Source organism: Haliotis asinina, chromosome 4, assembly GCF_037392515.1.
Source record: "Haliotis asinina isolate JCU_RB_2024 chromosome 4, JCU_Hal_asi_v2, whole genome shotgun sequence".
Lineage (NCBI taxonomy): Eukaryota > Metazoa > Mollusca > Gastropoda > Lepetellida > Haliotidae > Haliotis > Haliotis asinina.
In genome coordinates, this window is record NC_090283.1 from 800,720 (window position 1) to 825,310 (window position 24,591).

The following is a 24,591-nucleotide window of genomic DNA, read 5'->3' on the forward strand; positions in this document are numbered from 1 at the left end:
GAAATGAGTACAGTGTTAGTACATAGGTTAAACCATTCTGTATGGGGACATGGTTTTCCTACATCAACACTGCACTTGACGCATGTAATGAACTGTTCCCATTTAACAATTGTTTCCATTGCTTATGTAGATCGCATAGCGTCTTACTGTACTGTAGGCATTAGCGTTTTGCGGATTGTCTGTTTCCAGGTGCAGACTTTCCTGAATCGTTTATATCACTTCACTTTCATACTGATGTACCTGCAGACAGTAGGGGCAATGCAGTCTAACTCAGCAATGTTGGCCTTCTGCATTGTCCTGTTGCGATGTGGTGAGTGAAACAGACTGTGGAATGTGCTCCTTACAGAAGATATAACCGAGATCCGGGAATAACAGCCTAATATTGGTCCTTTAGTTTGCAATACTGAAAGACAACATCGTGTGACACCATTTGCCATAACTACATGTGGTCTGTCCTGATTGATTTAAGTGTTTTCTAGGCACACTGGAGGCACGGCTCGATTCTCTACCCAATAAAACTTGAATCCCCTTTTAATGTACACCCCATTGTGGGATATTGCCATTTGCGGCGTAAAATAACAATCTCTCACTTATACCAAATTGTTTGTCCTGTATGTTTAATGCCCAGCAGCACTGCCTGTATGTGCCGAGGAGTGCCGGCTGGGGTGGTATGGAGGACAATGTCAATACGAGTGCCCCCATCGATGTGCCAGTGTTCTGGGAACAGACGACGTGCACTGTGACAAGCTGAGTGGAAGCTGCTCCTCGGGGTGCCATACAGGCTGGTATGGAGATCACTGCAACTCGCAGTGCAACATCCACTGTGTCAACAGGACCTGCAACCAACAGAACGGACACTGCACTCAGGGATGTCGACACAACAGGGAGGGACATTTCTGTGAAAAAATGAAAGGTGAAATGGTTTGACAGAACACTGAGTCTGTAAGAACAACAAAACACAAAACTGAATTGATACAGGGACATGTTTATGTTAAATTGTCGGTGTTCCGTCAGTGGTACATTGCTAGTTTACTCACGTTTAGGTAGATGATGAAAGTGTACATTTATACAGTGAATCTACAGCTGGATTAGTTTGTGTTATGCAGTGACAGGGGTTCCCCCATCAGGAAGGTCCACGACAACAGAGTCGCCAGCAGCAGCGCCGGCCGTGATTGTTGTCCCCGTGTGTATTGCTGCAGTCGCAGTAACAGCCATCATCGTCATTGTCCTCATCCTGTGAGTAAACGTAATTGTGACTATAGACCCTTGGCGCTTGAGTGGACTTGCATAAAGACAATATGTAGTTTAGTGCAGTGCCGTGATATTTAGCAAAATACAAATAACTTTGTAAAGTTAGGATACTGTTCATAATTACTTTCTTACATTTGTTTCACTCTTTCTTACAGGAGGAGGAAAGGAAAGCCACAGAGGTGATGCCTTATGTTCATTTCTTTTTCTGATTGCCATTGCAAAAAATCCATTTTTCACAAATTTCACATAACTCTAGTTACAGATCAGCCTTAAAATAAAGAATTGTTTTGTTACCAAATATGAAATCATTTGAGCGAATCTTTTGGGATGAAATTAGTCAACTAACTTCAATACTTTGTTTTGTTTCTTGTAGGAGCCTGAACACTAGTGAGTATGTATCGTCATCTGTCATCTGTCATCCATCTTGACCCTGGAGTAATAACGTGGAAAATGTATATTGAGGAGTCCCGTGAAATAAGGAAAGGAAGATTATAACAATATTGTGGGATTATTTGTAGAGGTGATGAGATGTTTGTCACTTAGTTGTGAACACATTCTCGGATTATTTGTAGAGGTGATGCGATGTTTGACAATTAGTTGTGAACGTATTCTGGGATTATTTGTAGAGGTGATGACATGTTTGACACTTAGTTGTGAAGGTATTCTGGGATTATTTGTAGAGGTGATGACATGTTTGACACTTAGTTGTGAACGCATTCTGGGATTATTTGTAGAGGTGATGACATGTTTGACACTCAGTTGTGAACGTATTCTGGGATTACTTGTAGAGGTGATCAGATATTTGACATTTAGTTGTGAACGTATTCTGGGATTATTTGTAGAGGTGATGACATGTTTGACACTTAGTTGTGAACGTATTCTGGGATTATTTGTAGAGGTGATGACATGTTTGACACTCAGTTGTGAACGTATTCTGACGTTTACCACAGGTGGAATTAGATTCCTTTGTACTGTGCTACTATTTCATAAAAGGCAACGGCATTGGGTTCTGAATTTCACGAACACACAAGTTCATCTTGATTAGAGACAGAAAGTCCTCAATATTTTTTTTCGTGCATGACAGATCCAGTATAATTCGAATGCTGTATGATGTATCTACGACTGATTTTCAGGAGGAGATGACGAGGAAGGAAAACTTCTGACCAAAGGTAAAGACGTCAAAATTATTTATGCATAGAGTCAACATGTCATAGAATGTGTTATGCTGCACTCATGTCTACAACTAGTTTAGTTAGTGACATATCCACACAGCGTGAATCCGTAAGAAGTAGCTAATGTACGAGGTTTACTTTTACAGAAAACTACGATCTTCGCCATGCGAGCCTTATGGGAAATGTGGATGCCGTAAGACAGATATTGTCTGACAAGAGCGAGGATATCAACTGTAGCGGGGAGGACGGGAGATCCCCCGTCATGTGTGCTGCCTCTGAGGGACATGGAGAAGTACTAACCTTGCTGGTGAAGGAGGGAGCTGATCTGTCATTAGTAGACAGCAAGAGGGAAAACGTCCTTCACGTGGCCTGTCTGGGGGGACATGAGGACATTGTGAAGTATCTCCTCACATTGAACACAGTCAACATCCACAGTAAAGGAAGTTATGGTAGAACGCCACTGATGAAAGCTGCAGAGAAGGGGCATAGGGAAGTGTTTGACCTGCTCATCGAGAACGGAGGTGATGTGTCATCACTGGATGATATATACAACAACATCCTCCATGTCGCCTGTATCGGAGGATATGTGAAGATGGTGAAGCATATCCTCTCATTAGGAGTTGTTGGAGTCAACAGTAAAGGGCAGTATGGGAGAACACCTGCGATGATGGCTGCAAGCTGTCGACATAAAAATGTTGTTGAGGTTCTTAAGAATGAAGGAGCAGATCTGTCTCTAGTGGATAATGACGGTAACAACATCCTCCATATGGCTTGCATTGGAGGACATCCGGAAGTGCTAAAGTTTGTCCTCTCCTTGAATATAGTGGACATCAACAGTAAAGGACAGCATCAGCAAACACCGGTTAGAATGGTAGACATCAGGAAGCACAGACCTGTGTTTGACCTACTTGTGAGTAAAGGAGCAGACCTGTCCCAAGTAGACGACAAAGGTGAGAACATCCTTCACGTGGCTTGTCTCGAAGGTCATCTGGACTTGGTAAAGGACATCGTCACAAATGACAGGGTGGACGTCAACAGCAGAGGCCGGTACGGGAGAACACCGGTGATGAAAGCAGCAGAGAAGGGACATATGGACGTGTTGAACCTGCTTATTAGCAAGGGAGGAGATGTAACGTTGACAGATGACAACGACAACAACATCCTTCATGTTGCCTGTATTGGAGGACATGTGGAGATGGTGGAGCTTGTCATCTCACAGGGCATGGTTGACATCAATAACTTAGGACAATATGGGATGACACCGGCGATGATGGCTGCAGGTTGTCAATATATTGAGGTGCTTAAGTTTCTTGTGGAAAAGGAAGCAGACCTTTCACTTACAGACAACGACAGTAACAACATCCTTCACTTGGCCTGCATTGGGGGACACCTCGAAGTTGTGAAATTTGTCCTCTCCTTGAATATAGTGGACATCCACACTAAAGGGCAGCATCAGCAAACACCGATTAGAATGGTGGACATCAGGAAGCACAGACCTGTGTTTGACCTACTTGTGAGTAAAGGAGCAGACCTGTCCCAAGTAGACGACAAAGGTGAGAACATCCTTCACGTGGCTTGTCTCGAAGGTCATCTGGACTTGGTAAAGGACATCGTCACAAATGACAGGGTGGACGTCAACAGCAGAGGTCGGTACGGGAGAACACCGGTGATGAAAGCAGCAGAGAAGGGGCATATGGACGTGTTGAACCTGCTTATAAGCAAGGGAGGAGATGTAACGTTGACAGATGAAAACGACAACAACATCCTTCATGTTGCCTGTATTGGAGGACATGTGGAGATGGTGAAGCATATTGTAGCAGCCAAAGTGGCGGACATCGACAGTAGGGGACAGTATGGAAGGACGCCAGTACTGATGGCTGCAGGTGCTGGTCACATGGTGGTGGTTGAGACACTTGTGAGAGATGGAGCTGACATGAACTTAAGGGATGATGATGGCAACAACATACTCCATGTGGCTTCTTATGGCGGACATTTGAATATTGTGAAACATGTTATCTCACTCAAGATTGTTGACATTGCGGAGGAAAATATGCACGAACTTACAGCATTGAAGATATCAGAAGAATTGAAGGATAAGGCTCTATATAGATTTCTTTTGACACAATGAAAGTGGTTACGGTATGTAGGTAGCACCACTGTTAGACCACTCCGACAAGGATATCGTTGATTCAGAAGTGGAGAAAAGAACTGTTTCCATCATAAATAGGGCACATTGTTATGGATAACAACTTCTTTATTGCGTGAGTGCGACGCCTCTATACAGGTTCTTGTACCGTTGTCAAGCAGGAGTTATCCATAACAATTTGTCCTATTTGTACACCTCAACTTCTAAACTGCCACTCAAACATGTTTCCATCATGCACCACGTGACAATGCTTCCGATGCTGATATCCTCTGGAAATAATGACTGAAAGCATATCTGACCATGCTATAGGAACGACAAAAGAGGGATCTTCAAGAGAAGAACTTTCGAGCTAAGGGCTATTTTTCTCATGTCAGACAACACACGAATAAACCGTTAGAGTCTTGATTGTGTCATAAAGACTTTAACAGTCAGGGAGGACCTTGTCAGATTAGGTAGTGTTTATACCGCATTGTTGCGTCCTGTGGACAAACTGCATGTCCTCGCAGTCCATTCAAAACCTGGTAACTGTTTTTTTTTAAATAAAGCTTTGAGATAATAGAATAAAACTGTTTTGTTTCTTCTCATGTGTAAATTCAACACAATGAGATTTCAACCACAACTTTGCATCAGTGTTTGCAGTGAAACCAAACATGTTTGGCATCTTCATGCAAAGTGATACCAAAAGTGAAAACGATGAAAAAAACAGATAGTTCCACTTAAATGTATTCTGATAACAATTATACTTTATTGGATCATCAAGTACTTGTATAACGTACAAGGCCCCTTGCAAGACATGTTCTATCGATGTAAGAAAATACTCAATGGGCCACTTATTTATGACTGCTGTACCACGATTAATGAATTGGGACGTAGTCATTCACAAAATGCAGTATCGATTTTGTACACATGCACTTGGGAGGTCGTCATTTAGTTTGTACATGGCATGCAGGAGGTGTATATTTTAGGGTATTTTTAAAATTGAGGGCATACAGACTGTCTCAACTTAAACCAAAATGTCTACTACGAGCAGTGGTGGGGTGGCCTAGAGGTTAAAGCGTTCGCCGTCACACCGGGATCGATTTCCAATATGGGTGCAAAATGTCTATTTCTTAGCGTCCCCAGCCGTGATATTGCTGGAATATTGCTGAATGCGGCGTAAAACTAATCTCGCTCACTCACTGTAAAAAGTAACATGTCTCGCTCTTGCATTTTTGTGATTTGCGAAATAATGTTATTTTCAAGAGTAGATAGAGCTACATTGTAGAACAGGCGTTCACAGCATGGCATTACAAATTTGAGTTCCTTCGGTTCAATATCTGATGACAGTGACATGTTGTTCTCCAACTTTGTTACCGGATCTGACAGAAGTATACATGCAAAAGGTAGAGCGGTCCTGACAAAGTCATGCATAAGAAATTCGCCTTTATAGGACCTACCTAGTATGGTGATCTACCGTCAGTTGTTGGCAGCCTATAGCCTGTTGATATATTGTATTGTCCACAAAACTACTGTCTATGTTAACATACTGGTTTGTATTCTAATTGTGGTAATATAGTTGTTTTGAAGTCGGGTTTATAATATACACGCATTCATTATCAACGTCAAAATTGTTCTTGTCACAATATGGCCAAACTCTTGCCGTAGTGACACTGTATATTTATCTACTCACTCACTCACAGGGCTTGCTGTCATTGGCATTTTTCCAACTTCCATGTAATCAGATTGGGTGCAGGTAGATCTGTGCTGCATAGCACGCTCAACGTCACTGTAAATTGAGTCACACTCCATCTGAGTGCTTCTATGTGACAGTCACTTCTGTTTCAGATACAGGCTCAATAATATTTTGGTCATTTCTATTTTGATATACATAGCCGTCAGTGAATTTTGTAACTGTATCACCTGGAAAACCTGTTCTTTTGATGCAGTCTGTGATGGAAGCTAAATACACACGAGCAGTTAGTACATCGTGGCCTTCACCAATAATCCTGTAGATTCATAGTGAGAACATGTCATCGTTGACTGTCGAATTCCTTGTCAGTTCTGGCTTCTTCCTTCGCATGACTACTTCATCAGATACATTGCGCTGTGGTAATGAAGAGGGACACTTCATCAGATACATTGCGCTGTGGTAATGAAGAGGGACACTTCATCAGATACATTGCGCTGTGGTAATGAAGAGGGACACTTCATCAGATACACTGCGCTGTGGTAATGAAGAGGGACACTTCATCAGATACATAGCGCTGTGGTAATGACGAGGGACACTTCATCAGATACACTGCGCTGTGGTAATGAAGAGGGACACTTCATCAGATACATTGCGCTGTGGTAATGAAGAGGGACACTTCATCAGATACATAGCGCTGTGGTAATGAAGAGGGACACTTCATCAGATACACTGCGCTGTGGTAATGAAGAGGGACACTTCATCAGATACATAGCGCTGTGGTAATGAAGCGGGACACTTCATCAGATACATAGCGCTGTGGTAATGAAGAGGGACACTTCATCAGATACATAGCGCCGTAGCAATGAAGAGGAACACGTTTATGGATATACAACTTCTTTCTTGCAGTGGATGCGACGTCAAAGCAAATGATACGTTGCATCCACCACAAGAAAGAAGTTGTATATCCATAAAAGTGTTCCTGCCCATCATACCAACTTCTAAATGCCTCTAATTGGAATCTATAATAATGAGATAGCAGTTTCGGTCATAGATAGAACACAAGTATCAAGGATTAAGTGGTAGATCGGAGAGGAGGTCAAGATATGAAAACCCCTACATGGTTAGTTGTTTTATGTTTATTACACAACATTTAATGAAATTCACAACACAGGAGGTATTTGGAGCACAATACCAATGTAGCAATGTGGGTGAGCATCGATATACATGGCACTGTCCGTTTGATTCCATTTAAGACCACTGACTAGTGCTCACTAAAACAAAATATAAGAATTGCCACAAAACCAAATTTTGCACAGGCACATGAAAGGAACAGACCTACTCTGATCTGATAATTTGCCTCATAATTTTAGACACCTGAATAAAAAAGTTGCTAAACAAACTATAACCTTTTTTCTTGACACTTGACGCTGTTTTTGCGAGGGGGACCACTTGCCCGGAGAACAGCCTGCTGCTACGATTTGCTGGGCAAACCATACATGTGTGACTGCAGTACCTGAAACAATGAGATTATCACACCACGCTAAGTCAAATATTTGCCCAAATATACTTTGGCCAAGTATTGTTTCCGAACGTACGTGTAGCTGGGATTACAGACGGGAAGCTAAAACCTATCTTGCAAAACAGCACCGGTTTAACCGACACGGACACAACCGACGGTACCGTCTCAAAACCCACTCGATGTGTGAAAATCGATTCATTTCAACAACAGCTGGTTAGAAACCCCGTGAAGTCTCTGTATATACAAAATGCCTGTGTACCTCTCCGTATTCTAAAAACATAACATATGGAAACAAATATTTCTTTGATCATTTCTAAACATCAGTTATGGAAATTGCTTCACAAGTTTGTGTCCGTTACACGAAAGTAGGCTCAGAAAATAGACGTGCATTGTGCGAGAGGTCTGATATTTTTCGACTAAGAAACCAGGAACAAACGTAAAGAGAGTTATGAGCCTGTATACTTAGACGAAACATGTGTAAATGCTTCCCATACAAACAAGGACACAATGGTTCCTCGATGGCGACTTATTGTGCTCCATGCTGGTTGCAAGAGTCCTGGATTCCTACCTGTCTGTCTTCAGGGCAAAATCCAAGGACAACCAAGACTATCATACAGAACTAAAGGGGGTAGTGTTCCTAGAATAGATAGAAAAACTGGTACCAGGACTGGCCCCCACCAGGTGCCCGAACATAACGGGAAAAACGTTCTTTGAAATTTCTCTCAATATTATGGGAGTTCCTTGCAGTTGAAAAGCCCACACAGTCAAGCACAATATGCATGGTAGTGAACACCTTATAGCAAGAGACACACATGTGAGGTCCATCACCCTCCGTTTTCAGCAGATGAGTAAAACGACTGTAGCCAATACGACATCGTCGTAAAACTACTTCATCACGTCTTGACTGACACCCCACGTATGTATAACCAATTGTCGACTTCCAGCCATGTTTATGAAGTATATTTCCTCCTACCTGGGTGTCCCACCTTTTTTACATAAGTTTACGAGTGTAACTTTTGATAGCGGTTTTGAAGCCACTGCACGGGATCAGTAGTGGAGATAAGGTCTTGTCAAGATCTGCTTTAGTTGCAGCATCGGTCTTTGTATTACCGGCTGTGCCAATGTGACCCGGCAGGCAGCAGAGGACGGTGTCACACTCGCCCGTAGAAAAATCATTGTAAAGTCTAGGATAATAGGGTAATTTGAATTGATTGAAGCCAAGGTAAAAAATTTGTAAACACGATGATTTTTGTTTGAGTGGTTCTGATGTTTAATGTAGGTAAAGCTGTAAACATGAAGATAGAACTGTTGTCTGGGATTCTGGAGGAGACAGTCTTGGATCCATTGACTGTAGCACTGGCAACTTGGTCACCACTCGTCTGTGAATATGGATCTATAAGTGTTATACTTGGACCGTAGCTGCTTGTATTCCTGTTGGAACACCAAAGGGTTTGTTACTGACTTTTTGAGTTTGGTGAGGGTAAGATCGATCTGTGGCTACACCGTCTGCCACGATTGCGAAGACAGAAGCCGGTAAGGAGCTATAATATCGAGATCAATTTCAGCTGCAGATATGAGAGGTTGAACTCTGATTCCAAGTGGTGGAACCAGGCTTGGCGCTTTAGGGAACAGGTTTTCGCACAGACGGTTGAAAACAATTGTATTCTAGATACGAGTCATTTGAAGCCAATTTGGTGACATATTGCAGTACAACTTTAATACGCCGTTATAACAAGGCAATGACGTATCCAGAGAAGGCAATCAAACCTATTTTACATGAAATTATGAAGTTAAATAAAACCACAAATGTCTTTCAGGTTGAGGAATATCTTACAAAACATGGTCATTCAGTTTTGCGATTGCCTCCCTATCATTGCGATTTAAACCCCATAGAACTCATTTGGGGTATCATGAAAAAAAGTGAATATGTTCATGCACCAGCGTTATCATTTTTTACTCGTATCACATAATCAAATAATGAGCCTCTCCCTTTTCAATATTGTTTAGACGGAACTTCCGGTTACGGAAAGCTCCCAAGTTTCGGACGCGTGGTGGTTCGATCCTGCTGTAATTGAGTCTGTTGCCAAACATATCTGAAATGAAACCTTCAGAATATACTTTGCATTTCTGTATTGTACCATCAAACAACGTAAAACAATACAGAACATATTAGAAGAGTTCATGGTTCGGTTGTCTGTTCTATTCAAGCCATAATATCGGATGCTGGCAGGCACAATATAACATTCAACTTCGGGATGTACCGACGACTGCTCCACAATCAATAGACACCATGACACAGGAAATATAGCAAAAGTGCGTTCAGAAAGTTAAGAACGAAATGGAAAGACATCATAGGGAACAAAGTTGGACCATGGACCATGGACCATGCCACCATCTAGCTAATTACCATCAGGCTACACAGATTCCGAATGCACAATCACGGCTTTTGAAAGCGTCATCACTGACTCCGAATGAACGTGGTAACCAGGTAACGGCTTTAGAGATGACCGCCATTTTCACAACACTCGCTTGTTGGCTATCTGGCTGTTCTACTAGCAAGAGCCTTTGAAGGATTTGGCCATTGTATGTTTGGGTTTGTAATAATTGTTGCATCCTACTTTTAAGAGGCCATTCAGACAGACTGAAAACAAGTTTTATTTACTATGTATATCTTTACATTTTTTCCCGGGTCAAAAATACATAACATCGTTATGGAGTTTTCTGTAGTAAACCGTTCTGTATTGAACTATGGGAGATTGTCCAAGAAGACACGTGGCGCCTCCATGCACACAGAAACAAACACCCAGCTTGCGCGTGCAGACATCTCGTGCTAAGTACAACGATAAGAGAATACTGTCAGAAATCACACGTAGAATGAAACGTTCTTGTGAAAAACATTGTTGTAAGGTACAATTTATGATAGACACATTTCTGTTAGAACACATGGATATATGTTAGAACACATGGATATATGTTAGAACACATGAATATATGTTAGAACACATGGATGTATGTTTCTAATCCTAGATCTACCTCAGTGTAACAAATCTAAACTACTCATGAATGCATGCTTCTGTCACGTACAGCCAGTATGTCATAAATATTCATGTAGGAATGCATCTGTCACGTGCAGGCAATATGTCATGAATATTCATGTATGAACGTGTCTGTCACGTACAGCCAATATGTTAGAAATATTCATGAAGGAATGAGTCTGTTTTTCTACTCGTGAGAATACACTATATTCGTGTGAATGGAAAAGGTTGCTTTCTATATTAGATGCTGAGTTTTAAATGAAGCAATGGCGTGAAATCAAAACAGATGGAGCCAGACAAACGGAACTGCATGTGTCAGTGTTAAACACGTTCACTTGGAACTCTCGGTCCAACAACGTGGTGTCAAGGAGGCACATGGCCTGCCCAGTATGCATGCTGAGGCGTGTCACGTGACTATGGATCACCGTAAGTCATACTAAATACTGAACCGTCTTACGTGTTCTCCATGTTATTCTCACTGGCATTCAACACGACACCTGTTTGACTCGCACTAATATTGTGTTCATATTTCACTTCATAAATTTGTACCAAATTTTGGGAACCAACTTCAAACCTTATGCAGATGGATTGCAGGAGGGTTGCATCCAAATTCGGAAAAAGCATGTATGAATATCATGCATGTGAACAGCCGTGTTTTGGTGCAAAAGTTTGTTAATTATACACGAATTTTAACTGACTTTCATCACTTATTGAACTCGAAATGTTTCACAAAGCATCAGTTCACGCATAAACAATAACTTTAAAATTTATGGAATTTTTATCCAAACCTAGTAGCCTGAATTAAGTGCTTACATTTGCGCTAGTAAGTCTAAACCTTTCATGGGAAGTACACAAACACGCACGCACACATATGTCTGGGATTGTGTGTGACGAAGGAACATAAGTGCATTACATCTAAACAATTAGTAATCAAGTACTATGTGTAGTATCTCGACGTTAGTTTCAGACTTCATACTTATGAACACGACACCACCATGAAAAGCCAAACCTTATGCATTACATTGCACATTTGTCAGCTTTCAAACTGGCTTTGCAAATAAACGTACGCGAGTCTAGTGTAGTTAATGGGTTTCTTTTGTCGTTAGTGACGCTTTAGCTGTGCAACTAGCAGGTCCTGTCTTCGAGGACACAACCCACTGCACCGACTCATCAACAGGTGAGTCTCTCTCTCGCTCTCTCTCTCTCTCTCTCTCTCTCTCTCTCTCTCTCTCTCTCTCTTTCTCTGCATTTTGGTGTGACAGTGACAGTGAGCTTGGTCTCAGGTGATCGAATACTCTATGGTTGACTGTAAATGTACTCATGCCAATGGGAAATATAAAGTCACGTGGACGCCGACGTACGGTAGAATATTTGTTTCTGTTCTTTATCAGATGTTGAATATGTTTTTCTGTTGCCAGTTTACTACACGTTTAACTATCGGTATATCTGTCAAACATCTTTTATGTACATCTGGCGAGTATTTTCACGGACATCTCGTCAGCTTACGACCCGAATGCATTCAGAGTTATTTCCCTTGGATTACACGAAATCGCACGTGACAGATTCAGTTGTTTCTAACCACATGATGCAGGCAATGTTCTATTGTAGATAGGATTGCTTGTCATGGAAATGGCCATGTGACTTATGCTTCCGTAACGAGAAACCTTACAAGAGGCGACAGCGGGTGACCTGACATGCGCGAGAAACTGTTTTGCTTTTTTGTATTCATTTCATATCTGACAACTGCACCTACAACAAATACAACAAACATCCGCACTTTCATAATGTCCCTGGTATTTTCAGTCCGAGACCTTCCCTCTTCGTTGACCCACGTGACCTGCTGCCATGGCACATCGTACGTCAAGTGAGTGAAGTGTACTTCGGAATTAATCAGTTCCAGCTTTGTGACAGACATGCCGTACTATAAGAAACATCGATCGTACGTCAGGTGACAGACATGCTGTAGAAATAAACTCAGCTACTGTTTCAACACAGTTCGTTCCTATAAATGAAATAACCCCTTCCTAGATTGATTAGGGGCGATTGGGTAGCATAATTGTAAAGGTGTGCTCAAGATCCGGGTTCGATTTCCCACAATGTGTTAACCTTATATGTCCTGTGTGATACTGCTGGAATAGTGTTAAAAACGGCGGAAACTCATTTTCACCCACTCGTTCCTTGATTAACATTGAAGTAAGAATTTAACGATGTTTAAACTTTGTGTTATTTTTGTAAACATCGGTCCAAATACATATATCTCAGAACATCAATATTGTATTGCAGAATCTCCACGCAGGGTGGTATATTCTCGTACCCGTAAGTTGCCATTTAATTAATTATCCCTTCATGTATAGGCTACATTCATAGGGAGACATGTGAAGTAAAGTCAGTTCACCTTTTTGTATATTTCTTCACTCAATCTCATTCGGTTTTACATTTTTGTTCTGAATACACCCTGTAATCCTACAGCGTATGACTTGCACAAATAGAGCTCAAACACACAACGTTCGAAGAAGAACGTCGGAAAGCAACAGAATAAAAGAAAATATATTGTTGACAGGTGTTGCTTGTCAAAATGATCAACAAACGTAAAATACGTGTATCTGTTGAGAAATGAGAGTCTATTCAAACCACTCGGTATCCCCTCTCCCCACGTGGTTCTGCGTGAGTATGCGACACTTCATTCACAACTGAATTAGAGTTACCCGCCTTGGTCTGAATGAGAATAAAATAAAGCGCTCGTAAAATAGAAAGCGTTGGTGACATGCTTGTTCATTTTTGCCTCAACACTTCACACACCATTCTCTTCCCACAGAGGTTACTCCTGTCATATCTTCCTACGTAACCTCTGTTCTAATACGGCCATATTTCCCGGTCATCGAGAAATCCCCTTGCTGCAAAAAATCGCAACAAGAATTATCTCCCTTGCTACTATCCAATCAGAACACGCGTTAAATAGACATAGCTCCAACATGGCGGCTCCTATGGAGTTGGTTCATCAACGTGCGAAGGAAAGATTCCGTATTTCACGTTTAACTGAAAATCAGAAACTGGCAACAGAGAGTTCAGGGATCAATCGCTATGATGTGTATGTAGAGACAAAAACTGGTAGTGGCAAGTTTTCCCGATGCATTCGGAAATTACCGAGATCTTGCGAATGATCACTCTTGAAACAACGTCTCTGATTGCACAACTAAATCTGAACGCCTCCAATCGCGAGTCTTGAACACTCGCACCATGAAAGGACCCTATTAGGACAGAGGTAACGTGGGAAGATATGACAGGAGTAAGCTCTGTGGGAAGAGAATGTTCACACACATGACACTGATCAAGCAGTAGCTCATCCTGACAACACTTGCAGTAATCTTACAGATATTTTCTCTCCTGACCATGTAAACCTAGTCGATGTATGTAAACTGTTCGCGAGTAAAGTGTCAAGTCAATGTCATTAATGTTTGTATTGCAGAATCAATATCTCCACCGAGAGTGCCTCAACAACGAGCTCGTAAGTTCATGTTGTTCGTACAATTCCAAATATAAGACTAGTTTTGTTATGTTCATGTTGAATCTTTGTACAGTTGAAAAAATAACGTGAAAGTAGTTCTGTTATGTATAAAACAAATATAAAACTAGGAATGTTACGTGAACGCGGACTCTGCATTCAATTTCCCAAAACTAGTTACGGTTTTGGCGCTTTTCGAAGTACAATATCACCTCCAAAGCCTTTATTATTCTGGCAATTCTCAGACCAAATTGGAGAATGTGACCTACCCTGTGTTTGAGGTGTTGGAGGGTTAAGTCATATTACCATCTCATTCCACCTGCCAACATAGGCACATTTCGGACAAATCCATCAGGACTTTGAAGAAACTCTCTCAGGCGCCAAACTGTCGAACATGGTCACATATTCCAGGACTTGACCTGATGTTTACAGCGATGTGAAGTACTACTTCATTTTAAAAACCATTGGTCACTGAAGTCTGAAACAGTACATAACTTTTCCTGCGCATTCTGAGACAAATGGGCTTTGCAAAAATGCGCACGGTTAATTGAATTCATTCTGACGTGTTGTCGCAATGTCGCGCATTTTTTGGCCTTTTTCACACAGTTTTGATGGGGTGACTGGGCGACATATTTTCACTTTGCAAAATTGTCGCTATGAGTCATTGTGGCCCATTGGAGTATTAGAATAATATCATTCAGAACAAGTCATCTGTCGCATTGTCGCGCTTTGGTTAAGGTTTTGGTAGTGTTGTTTTTGCGAGGGCGACAACGTGACAATGCGACACCGACTCAATGTCCCGTCTAGGATTTCATAATCATGTAATGTGTCCATGCCTGATATTTCAATCACGAACGATGTGTTTATAATTTTTTTTTTCTTTACGATTTTGCAGAATCCAAGTCCCCATCTAGACTTCCAGAGCACCGAGCTCGTGAGTGTGAAAACAAATAGCCACTGTCGACCTTTCGGTCCGCAGTGGTTATTTTCCCCTTGTCATCAGATTGCTCGTCAATTTATGAGTTTGTTGACCCATAAGCTGCAGATACATGTCCCATCCGAATCTGCATACTTAAAGTTCAACTGGAGTGTATTTATCAGTATGCATTAACTGCTTGTCGACCTACCTGATGTTGACTATAGACAATAGAACATAAATACAACACCGAATCTGAGAATCAGATGCTCACATGCATTTCCTCAAGTCATTTCTTCATGGTTTCACAGAATCACAGCCCCCTTCAAGAATGGTTTTCTATCGAACACATCAGTCAATGTTGAATCAACCTTTACATCAGTGCTTAAGACAATTCTCTGAATGTTGTTTGGCTATTTTCTGTTTGTGCGCATGAACGTAGGTACGCGTTAAAATGTAAATATGAAAACTTGTTGTTCACTGTTCTTGTTGCAGAGTCCCGGTCCCCACCCAGACGGAAGAAACAGCAGGGTGGTGAGTCAGTCAAGTCATGTCAAAGATGTTTATTGTACAAAAGGCCTCCGGCCCATATACATTAGAGTTACACACATACAATATCTATCTATCTATCTATCTATCTATCTATCTATCTATCTATCTATCTATCTATCTATCTATCTATCTATCTATCTACCTATCTACCTATCTATCTATCTATCTATCTATCTATCTATCTATAATGCAATGAGTATAAGTGATTAGTGATCTAAACAGCAATCCAGGCAGTAGATTGTGTACAAGTAGTGGAATGCGATGGATCTACAAACATTTTTCGTTTTATCAGACCGTTACGTTTAATAACAGCAAAACTGATTTTAATACGGCAGCTTTATAATTACATGCTGGTCAGTTCATGAAAGTAGTTTATACAAAGGACATACCAGTAGTAAATTAATTTCATTTTCCACGTCTATGTTACACAATGGGCCCAATCTTTTGCATCGTTCAATATAAAAGCGTCTTCCTTCGTTTACCATTATGTTGATCAAACCTAAGCTAAAACGTATAAATGAATTTCTCAACTTCTCTTATGTCAAAAACGACAGATATTTCTCCGGCTGGAGTAGTGATTTGTATATTCTATAAGAGTCGTACCGTGAACTATTATCTATTACTGAACACCATTGTTGATTAAACATATTACGACTTCTCCCTCGAAACTGAGTTAAGAACAAACTTGCATCACCAACTGACTGACTTAACCATACAAAACCATGACCGTGTGCAAATAGGAGAATCCTTACATGAGATGCTCATGTCACTTTGCCAATGTTGTCCAAAGGAACAAGCATGTTATAAGCCTTTTTTGGTAATCTATGTTCTTGCATACCCAGTATCTTAAACCAGATACATCGAATATGAACATTTATATACAAGGGGTACCTCCCACATTCACCGTACACCAGACAATTCGGTGTGGTGGATCCTACATTTACAAATTTCTTACAGGCCATTACACTCATATCTCTGGAATCCCCCAATCTCGGATCCATACAAAAGTATATGCTGAATTTGACAATCAAATATTTAAAAGTAAATACGGGGCATCAACACAGCAATTTTACACAAAGCAGATAAAACACTTATCAATGCTTTCTTTGCTTTCAATGATAATTCAGTAACAGATGTTTTCCAGTTCATAGAAGATGTAAACTTAATACCAAGATACGTGTAGTGATCAGAGACAATTACAGGCTGGTCGTTAAAGGACCACCGTTCTTTAGAAGATATCCGGCCACCTTTTCTAAATATAACAATATTAGTTTTATTTAGATTAACAGATAAATCCCATGTGGAATCCCATCCCACTGAGTTTGTAGTTCAACCACCGATTCTGATAAAAGAATTACGTCATCAGCAAATAAAAGAATAAAAAGTTCTAAGAGATCTGGAAACATCTGCATGCCATGCTTACTATTTGCCATAATATCGTAGTACAATTCGCTGATAAACAGGGAAAACAGAATTGGACTCACGACACACCCTTGTCTTAAGCCAACAGGTCAGTCGAAAAAATCAGTCTTTTCATCATCACAACGTACACAAGCTTTCACATTAGTATACATTGCTTTTAAAATTGAATACATTCTACCTTTCAGACCAGCATTACTTAAAGAATACCACAATTTAGAACGACGGACAGAATCAAATGCTTTACGGAAATCAACGAAAGCCACGTATAGTTTACGCTTGCGACGGGATAGACATTTCCGTGCTAGTGCAAATAGTGTAAACATATGATCGGAAGTTGAATAATTCTTTCTAAAGCCTGTATGTGATTCGGGAATTTTATCTGTCATATTTGACCGTTTGAACAGTTGTAAAGACTTTACCTAAAATATTCATGAGGGAAATTCCTCTATAATTGTCTGGATTGGTGACATCACCTTTCTTATGTAAGGGTACAATGATTGATCGCGTCCAACAAAGGGGAAAATCCCATTTTCAAACAATGTGTTAAAACACGTATTCAAAAAGGGCATGATAACACACTCTGAACATTTAAGCATTTCTACCACGATGAGGTCAAGACAAGCTGATTTTCCATTTTTCAAGTGTTATAACGCTTCTGATATTTCATTAACTGGTATGGGCGAGTCTAATGTATGTGATTCGACGTCTGACATATCTGCAGTTAAAATATCTGGTGTTACATTAACCTGCAAAGGACAATCATGAAAAGAATCATTAAAAGCAAAATCATTATGAAACAGATTTTTGAAAGGATTTAGCCATTCCGCTTTCGGAATTACAGTTTTTCGTGATGGTCGACTTTTTAAATATCTGATCTGTTTCCAAAATGAAGTCGGTTTTTTTTTGCCTTTGTCAATTTATCGACATTTCGTCTACTCTGATCCGATTTAAATCTTCTACAGCAGTTTCTGTATATATTTCGTTCTTTACAATAAAGTTTTCTAGTTTTAAAGATGTTCGTGCAACCCGCCGTGCGACCTTACACTCAGTACTTAAGGGTGGAATGTTTCTCGACGGTGCGAGCGATACACGTGTCTTCACACAGCTTGCAGAATCTAAAACCACACTTACAAAGTCATCAATAGCATCTTCTATATTACTGTCAAGTTTATTAAAAACCAACTGAATGCGACCTGTGGTCATCCCAATCTTTTAGAAGATTTTCTAAAAATATCTTACATAAGGACTCATTAATTCCACACAATTGTTTCATTAGTGGAGGTCACCGCTGTTGATTTACCTTTAATTTGTTTCCTGTTAGGACATTGGCATTTGAGCTCTAAAGGCACATGATCGGAATCTAAACAGTCACCTATGTTGAACATACTTATATATTCAAAGAGATCAGGATAACAGATGAAATAATCATTAACACTACAGCCATGCTGTCCGACAAAAGTATATCCACCCTTTCCATCTCCAGACACGCTACCATTGACAATAAATAACTGGAATGCATAACAGCATGTCCAGCAAAATTTGTCCGAATCTATTTATGACTTTATCATGTGACTTACGATCCCAAACAGGGATATCCTCCTCATCATCAAGAATGTTGTTGACGTTTCTATCATCACCACGTCACTTGGGGGTTGTTACTCTCCCCAGTACGCGCGTTCATGTCGCCGCACAGTGCAACATGGGAATCTCTAAACTCAGACACATTAGAAACTAAAAACTGATCTACATTATCAGGACTACATCTTGCGTGAGTCTTATAGTACGATGAACCCCCTGGTGTGATATATGTACATATCAAGATAATATCTTTATCAATTGCAAATACCGACTTACTGAATTTTATACATATAAAATTGTCAAAATCAGATTTCAATAACTCACACGATTTGCTAAGAGACTGATGAACGCCAACACAGACACCGCCAGAGAGTCAACTATACTCGGACAGTTTGATTGCTGGGCTATGAAAGATATCATACAACCAGTCATCAGAAATATTGTCAACAAATGTTTCTGCAAGACATACAATTTTGAAATGGCGCAAATAATTCAAAAAGTCATTTTCATAGATTTTGGAATATAAAACATTCACATTCCAAAAGAGAAAGTTGATAGTTCCATCACAACACCGATATTCATAGTCATCAGAGAGCTCACAGTATTTATCTATACCGGTGTCACGGTCACAGGGACCATGTGAAATATGATCCGGGCATCGGCCGACTTCCTATTTCGACACTATCGGTGACGCAGGTTCAGTATCTGTACTTGATGTTACAATGCGCCGTCTCTTTTGACTGGTTTTCTGCGATGTCGGAGTTGCGGATTCTCCAGCTAACCGAGGTTTCGGTATCAACTTGCCATTTTTAAAGAAGCCGAACTGGTTGGTACCCTTTAGCGTTTGAAGTTTTTGTCGTTGACGTGTCGTTAAGTCACTGGGTATTCCAAAACCCCTTTCCTTAAGAGCTGATCTAGCCTTGAGGGCTCTGACTGTGTCATCTGATACCGTCAATTTGACTATGACAGGGCGAGGTTTGTCGGCGTTTTGGCGCTTCATTCCAAGACGATGTGCACGGTGAATGTCACCCGGCAGCCAAGTTTTAAATTTCAAATTCTCATTAAATATTGTGATCACTTTCTCCTTGCACGCCATGGATTTCTCACCATCGGATTCCGGCACACCGTAGAGGATAATATTATCACGTCTGCTGAATGATTCTAACTTGTCCAGTTCATCATCAATGCTTGAAAACCGAGAAACCACATGGTCAACTTTCTCTGCAACAGCATCAATATCACTATACATCAAGTCATGGTTACGTTTCACATCGGTAATCTCAGATCTCATTTCCTTTACCCTTCTGTCCAAATCATCACATTTTGAACTGATTGCTTTGACTTCTCTTCTAAGGTCCGATATTTGCGAACTAAGCCCACAAGGTCACGTACTTCATTCATGATCGTGTCTCTCACCTCTTCAAGGGTGATGGGTCCGGTTTCTACATCATTTGAACACATGAGTACCTGTGTGATTACGCCAGCGGGTGGCACGCCATCTCCGGGAAAACATGACTCCCGTGCATGTGAAGCATGCATCGAAATGGTTGCCCAAACAAGGTCACGTTCAAAAGGAGTGACGTCACATGCCACACAAAAGAATATCCTTTCATTTGGCATATAATCTTCTAAATCAAAGTTTTCACAAAGTTTGATTGTGTAAAACGATGCACAGAGATGTATCCCCAAAATTAGGGAGCAAATGAGCATTCTGAAGTGTATATCAGATCCGGTAGTGAATGGAGAGTACTCACTGTCTGTGTGTATATTCTCTTGCCGGGTGCCCTTCGGATGCTTGAATAGTCCAATCCTGGCTCTGTATACATCGATTGGTATCATGTTTGCAGCAGGAACGTCCGTTCATTCACTTGTAGTCATAATATGACCAAATCGGGTCAGCTCGTTCTGTCATATGTCACTAAGAACACCAGTTGCCTAGCAATGACCTCCCAGTCTGTGTGTGTGTATGTGTGTGTCTGTGTGTGTGTGTGTGTGTGTGTGTGTTGCTAGCCTTGACCTAGCGTCAACAGTAAGACAAATTAAACCTGTGATCAATTGTGTGTGCCTACATTATCAACACAGCATGAATTCATACACTATTGTCAACTGTTTGCTTATATTTCTATGAAATGAAAACATACACTGTTTCTGTCAAGTCTGTCGTTTCTTCTGTCGCGTTTGCTGATATTATAACATCTCAGGCTCCAGTGTTGGTGCCACCAAACTCAATGTTTATATTTACAAGACCGATGTTCGTGTCTACCATACATTTTTTAATGTTCTTTGATTTAATGTTTATGGTTTTGCAGCATCCAAGTTCCCATCTAGACCCGCAGAAGACAGGGCACGTGAGTATTGGTGATCCTTGACAACCACTGGCCCCCAAGTCAGATGACCCCCGACTTGAAATGCTTCACAGTGCATGATCAATGAATCATGGTGTCTTGTACTATGAAGCATTTGGAGTCGGGGCCATCCAAATAATCACAAAAAGAACAAACAAATAAACAAAATTTGCTCTCATACTAAGACTGTTTGGGGGGAAGATGAACAACAGTATCGTCATTGCAACAAGGAGCGTGGTTACAGTGTAGAATGTAGCACCGTTACCGACCAGTTTACAACGTGTGAATGTGACAGAGGATGTAGCTTTACAGTTGGTTCGAACAAGGTGGGATTACAGTGGCTTTGAAAAGTCTGTTAAGTATTTGTTCTTGTTATGAGTGAAGTGCCATGTTACGTACGGTTAGACCACCACGGACGACCACAACGTCATTGTGTCAGTATCGGGGATAGAAATATATCGAACTGGTTTTTGAATTACTTTGAGCAAAATCCAAAATAGATGAAACGCATACACCAAGAAGTTTCCAATAACATTTATTAGTAATTTGATGGTTTATAAAAAAATACCAGATGTTTGACACCATGTAGTGGTAAAGTAGTAAAGCTACAAACCACGGGTCAGTTGCACCTATCGGTCCGGGATATCATAAACACGGTTCCGTTATGGATAATATGTCAAGTTTTTCTCCATTGAAAAGACATTGCATGTAGGTGTATTTGGTGGATTTAGGTTTTTCCCCTTATTTTGTATTGTAACTAAAGGTGTATATGTATGTGTATATTTTTAACAAGCTCTAAAAGAACAATATTTAATAATGAAGTTATAGATTGTTTCCAGCGGTAATTAAACAAGAACCGCAGTGTAATTCAGTTGAAAGATTTTCTTGGTGCTTGTACGTGTAGGCACGAATTGTCTTCCCTTAATTGTGATTCTCAACGAATGCATTTAATGTTTCATTTCAGGTCCTGAAGCAGGACAAACTCCGCCCCAGTGACAAAAATCCCCGGAAGTGATGCAGCGTTAGATGGCTCCTCTGTGTCATAAAAGAAGTGGAAATCTGATAGATGTTTTCTTGTTTTTTTCTTAAATCTGTCAACCGGTTGGTTGAACATTACTTCAGATGTTCGGATTAATGCAATTTGACTGTATTGTCAACAGACGTTGTGATTGTGCAGAGGAATGTCTGACCCACACACTGAAGAACACATATGGCTTATGGCATGTGTCAAGGCCCTATCGCATTTCTTCAAATACATCACGTGCATGGTTCTGTAAATTTTCCCTCACCTCGCAACGAAGAAATATGGTAGACTGGTAATATGGAAATAGTGTGTGTCTTAATTACAGTATTTCTACGTTTAATATAGTAGGCATAATCACTCTCAAGTTTGTGAGAGCAAACATATTAAAAAATGCGAGTTGCAGAATCAACTGGTTTGGCAGGAGGTCTGACTGTATAGCAAGAGTCACACGACACAATAGTAAATAACAAGGAGTTTACTACACAACAACCACAGAATGATCTGTTTAGATAATCAAAACATAATATGCAAAAGTTTACAATTAATATTATTAGAAGATATTAACAATCGAATGAGTGACCAAAGTAGATGCACACGACACACAATCATAGCTTAGTGGTGTACACATCAACCCAACGTGCGTGCATACTTCATACATGACACGCATAACAGCTCAAAACAGTAAGTGGAATATTATGTTTTAAATACGCACACTCTATAATTCACACAAACAACAAAGTATTCTCACGTAGTACTGTAGTTAAACATCCCTCCATAAGTCTATAATAGCCGAGAAAAACCTACGAAGAATTAACCATTGTGAAATAAGCAAACACGAACACCAATACGGTGAGTTGGGATTTATGATACGTTTAACAATATTCCAACAACATCACGCCGGGAGACACCCGAAATGGGTTTGACACATTGTGCGCCTGTGGGGAACAGTCTTTTTTCAAGTGGATCTACCATTAGTGGATCAGTGAGAATTTAGACTGTAGAATTTCGTAATTGTCATTTCATTATACATCCTCTGAGTAAGCATTTTCTGGTGCCCTGTGCCTGGTCTCAAGGCTGGGAAATGGGAAAACAACCTCAAACTACCAATGTGGAAGTAACTACCATGGTGGAAGCAACTACCATGGTGGCAGTAACTACCGTTGGGAATATCTGTACACTAACAGCTAGTCTCTGAAATGAGCATATTTTACTGAAAAAAACGTTCATAGTGAAAAAAAATAATATAATGAAATGAAGCCTTGAGACTTTCTGTGGGGAGCTGTGGGGGAGCCTCCCCATGAATTTATACTAAACACCAGTGACAGCTAGAGATCAACTGATAATTACTAGCCATATACTGGCTATGGATTCAGCAGATTGGTACAGACTCTGAAGCTAAGGAAATCTAGACTTGCCACATTTTCTAGACCTGCGTGGGCTTTCTTGGATATATATACTTCAGGGTTAGTCTGTCGTACTGACCCTGTTTTACTGATCAGTTGTTTTGTGACTTCAGTTCCAGAGGACTGGTACAAATCGATGGCAGTCTTTTCAAAGGGTTTTACAAGACGGCACAAAATATTGTCCGTATGAGTGACCTCATGTAAACATTTTCTACACATTGTGTGTGATGAACATTTTCTACACACTGTGTGTGTTGAACATTTCCTGTTAACCGTTACTTGGAAAAACATTTCAATCAAAGACATGGTTCTGTCTTATTACTTCCAATAAACAGTTTTCTCCTGTTCCAGGTGATTTCAATCAAGCTGCCGTATATAATGCAGCCATAGTATTTTGATTTGACAGAAAAATTGTATTTGATATCTTTCTTGGAGTTTTGGTTACAGCCAGTTTTCAAGCCATAGCGTTAGTCTCAAGAGATGCTAACCCTGAGCTCTGTGGTTGCGACACTTGATACTTCCCCTGAGCTGCCCACACCACACTGAGAGGGAGTATGGGTCGGACTGGGTAGGGTGATTTTGGGGGCAATAAAAAGTCCTGTCACATACACCTTTAGTGGCGTGTCAGTAATGGGTGATAAGAATCTTTGCATGTGTTGAGAAATTCCAAGAAATTATCGCTCTGTTACTCCGATCCCACCATGCAGATGTATAGAGACGTCATAGCACCCCAGTACACCCCGTCCCGTGCAGGTATTGTTCATGGCTTCTTCGTTCTAGTGTGACTTTATTTATAGATTTTAGTTCTGCTACAAAACACTGTCAGCAGTGAAAACCAAACACCAGTCATTTCTAAGGCATAACATGTTTGTGAATGCAACTATTACAACAGATCTAGACTTGTATATCTCCATTGTGTTCGGAATGAAAAAAATGCATCATTTGTAAAAAGTGTTCTTTACAAACTTACATGCGCGCTCATAACCCAACCGTACTGAGATCTTTTAACTCGTGTGTTTATTAGGATGCAATGCCTGACTGTGTATTCTCAACATTA

General features: G+C 40.5%; 1 protein-coding gene and 1 long non-coding RNA gene across 2 annotated transcripts in view; both read left to right on the plus strand.

The window, feature by feature from the left end:
- LOC137280697 (uncharacterized) overlaps positions 1 to 22,140 on the plus strand; it is an 84,754-nt gene extending 62,614 nt beyond the window's left edge. The window contains exons 2-3 of the long non-coding RNA XR_010956708.1: positions 21,072 to 21,110; positions 22,072 to 22,140. This is a non-coding gene — a long non-coding RNA (uncharacterized lncRNA). The remainder of the gene's footprint in view (positions 1 to 21,071; positions 21,111 to 22,071) is intronic.
- On the plus strand, positions 235 to 5,085 carry LOC137282049 (ankyrin repeat domain-containing protein 50-like). The gene is made up of 7 exons (XM_067813799.1): positions 235 to 310; positions 629 to 913; positions 1,107 to 1,236; positions 1,407 to 1,430; positions 1,625 to 1,638; positions 2,385 to 2,420; positions 2,570 to 5,085. Exons 1-7 carry the CDS (start codon positions 235 to 237, stop codon positions 4,549 to 4,551), a joined length of 2,547 nt encoding a protein of 848 aa, XP_067669900.1. The 3' UTR covers positions 4,552 to 5,085.
- Positions 22,141 to 24,591: the final 2,451 nt, after the last annotated feature.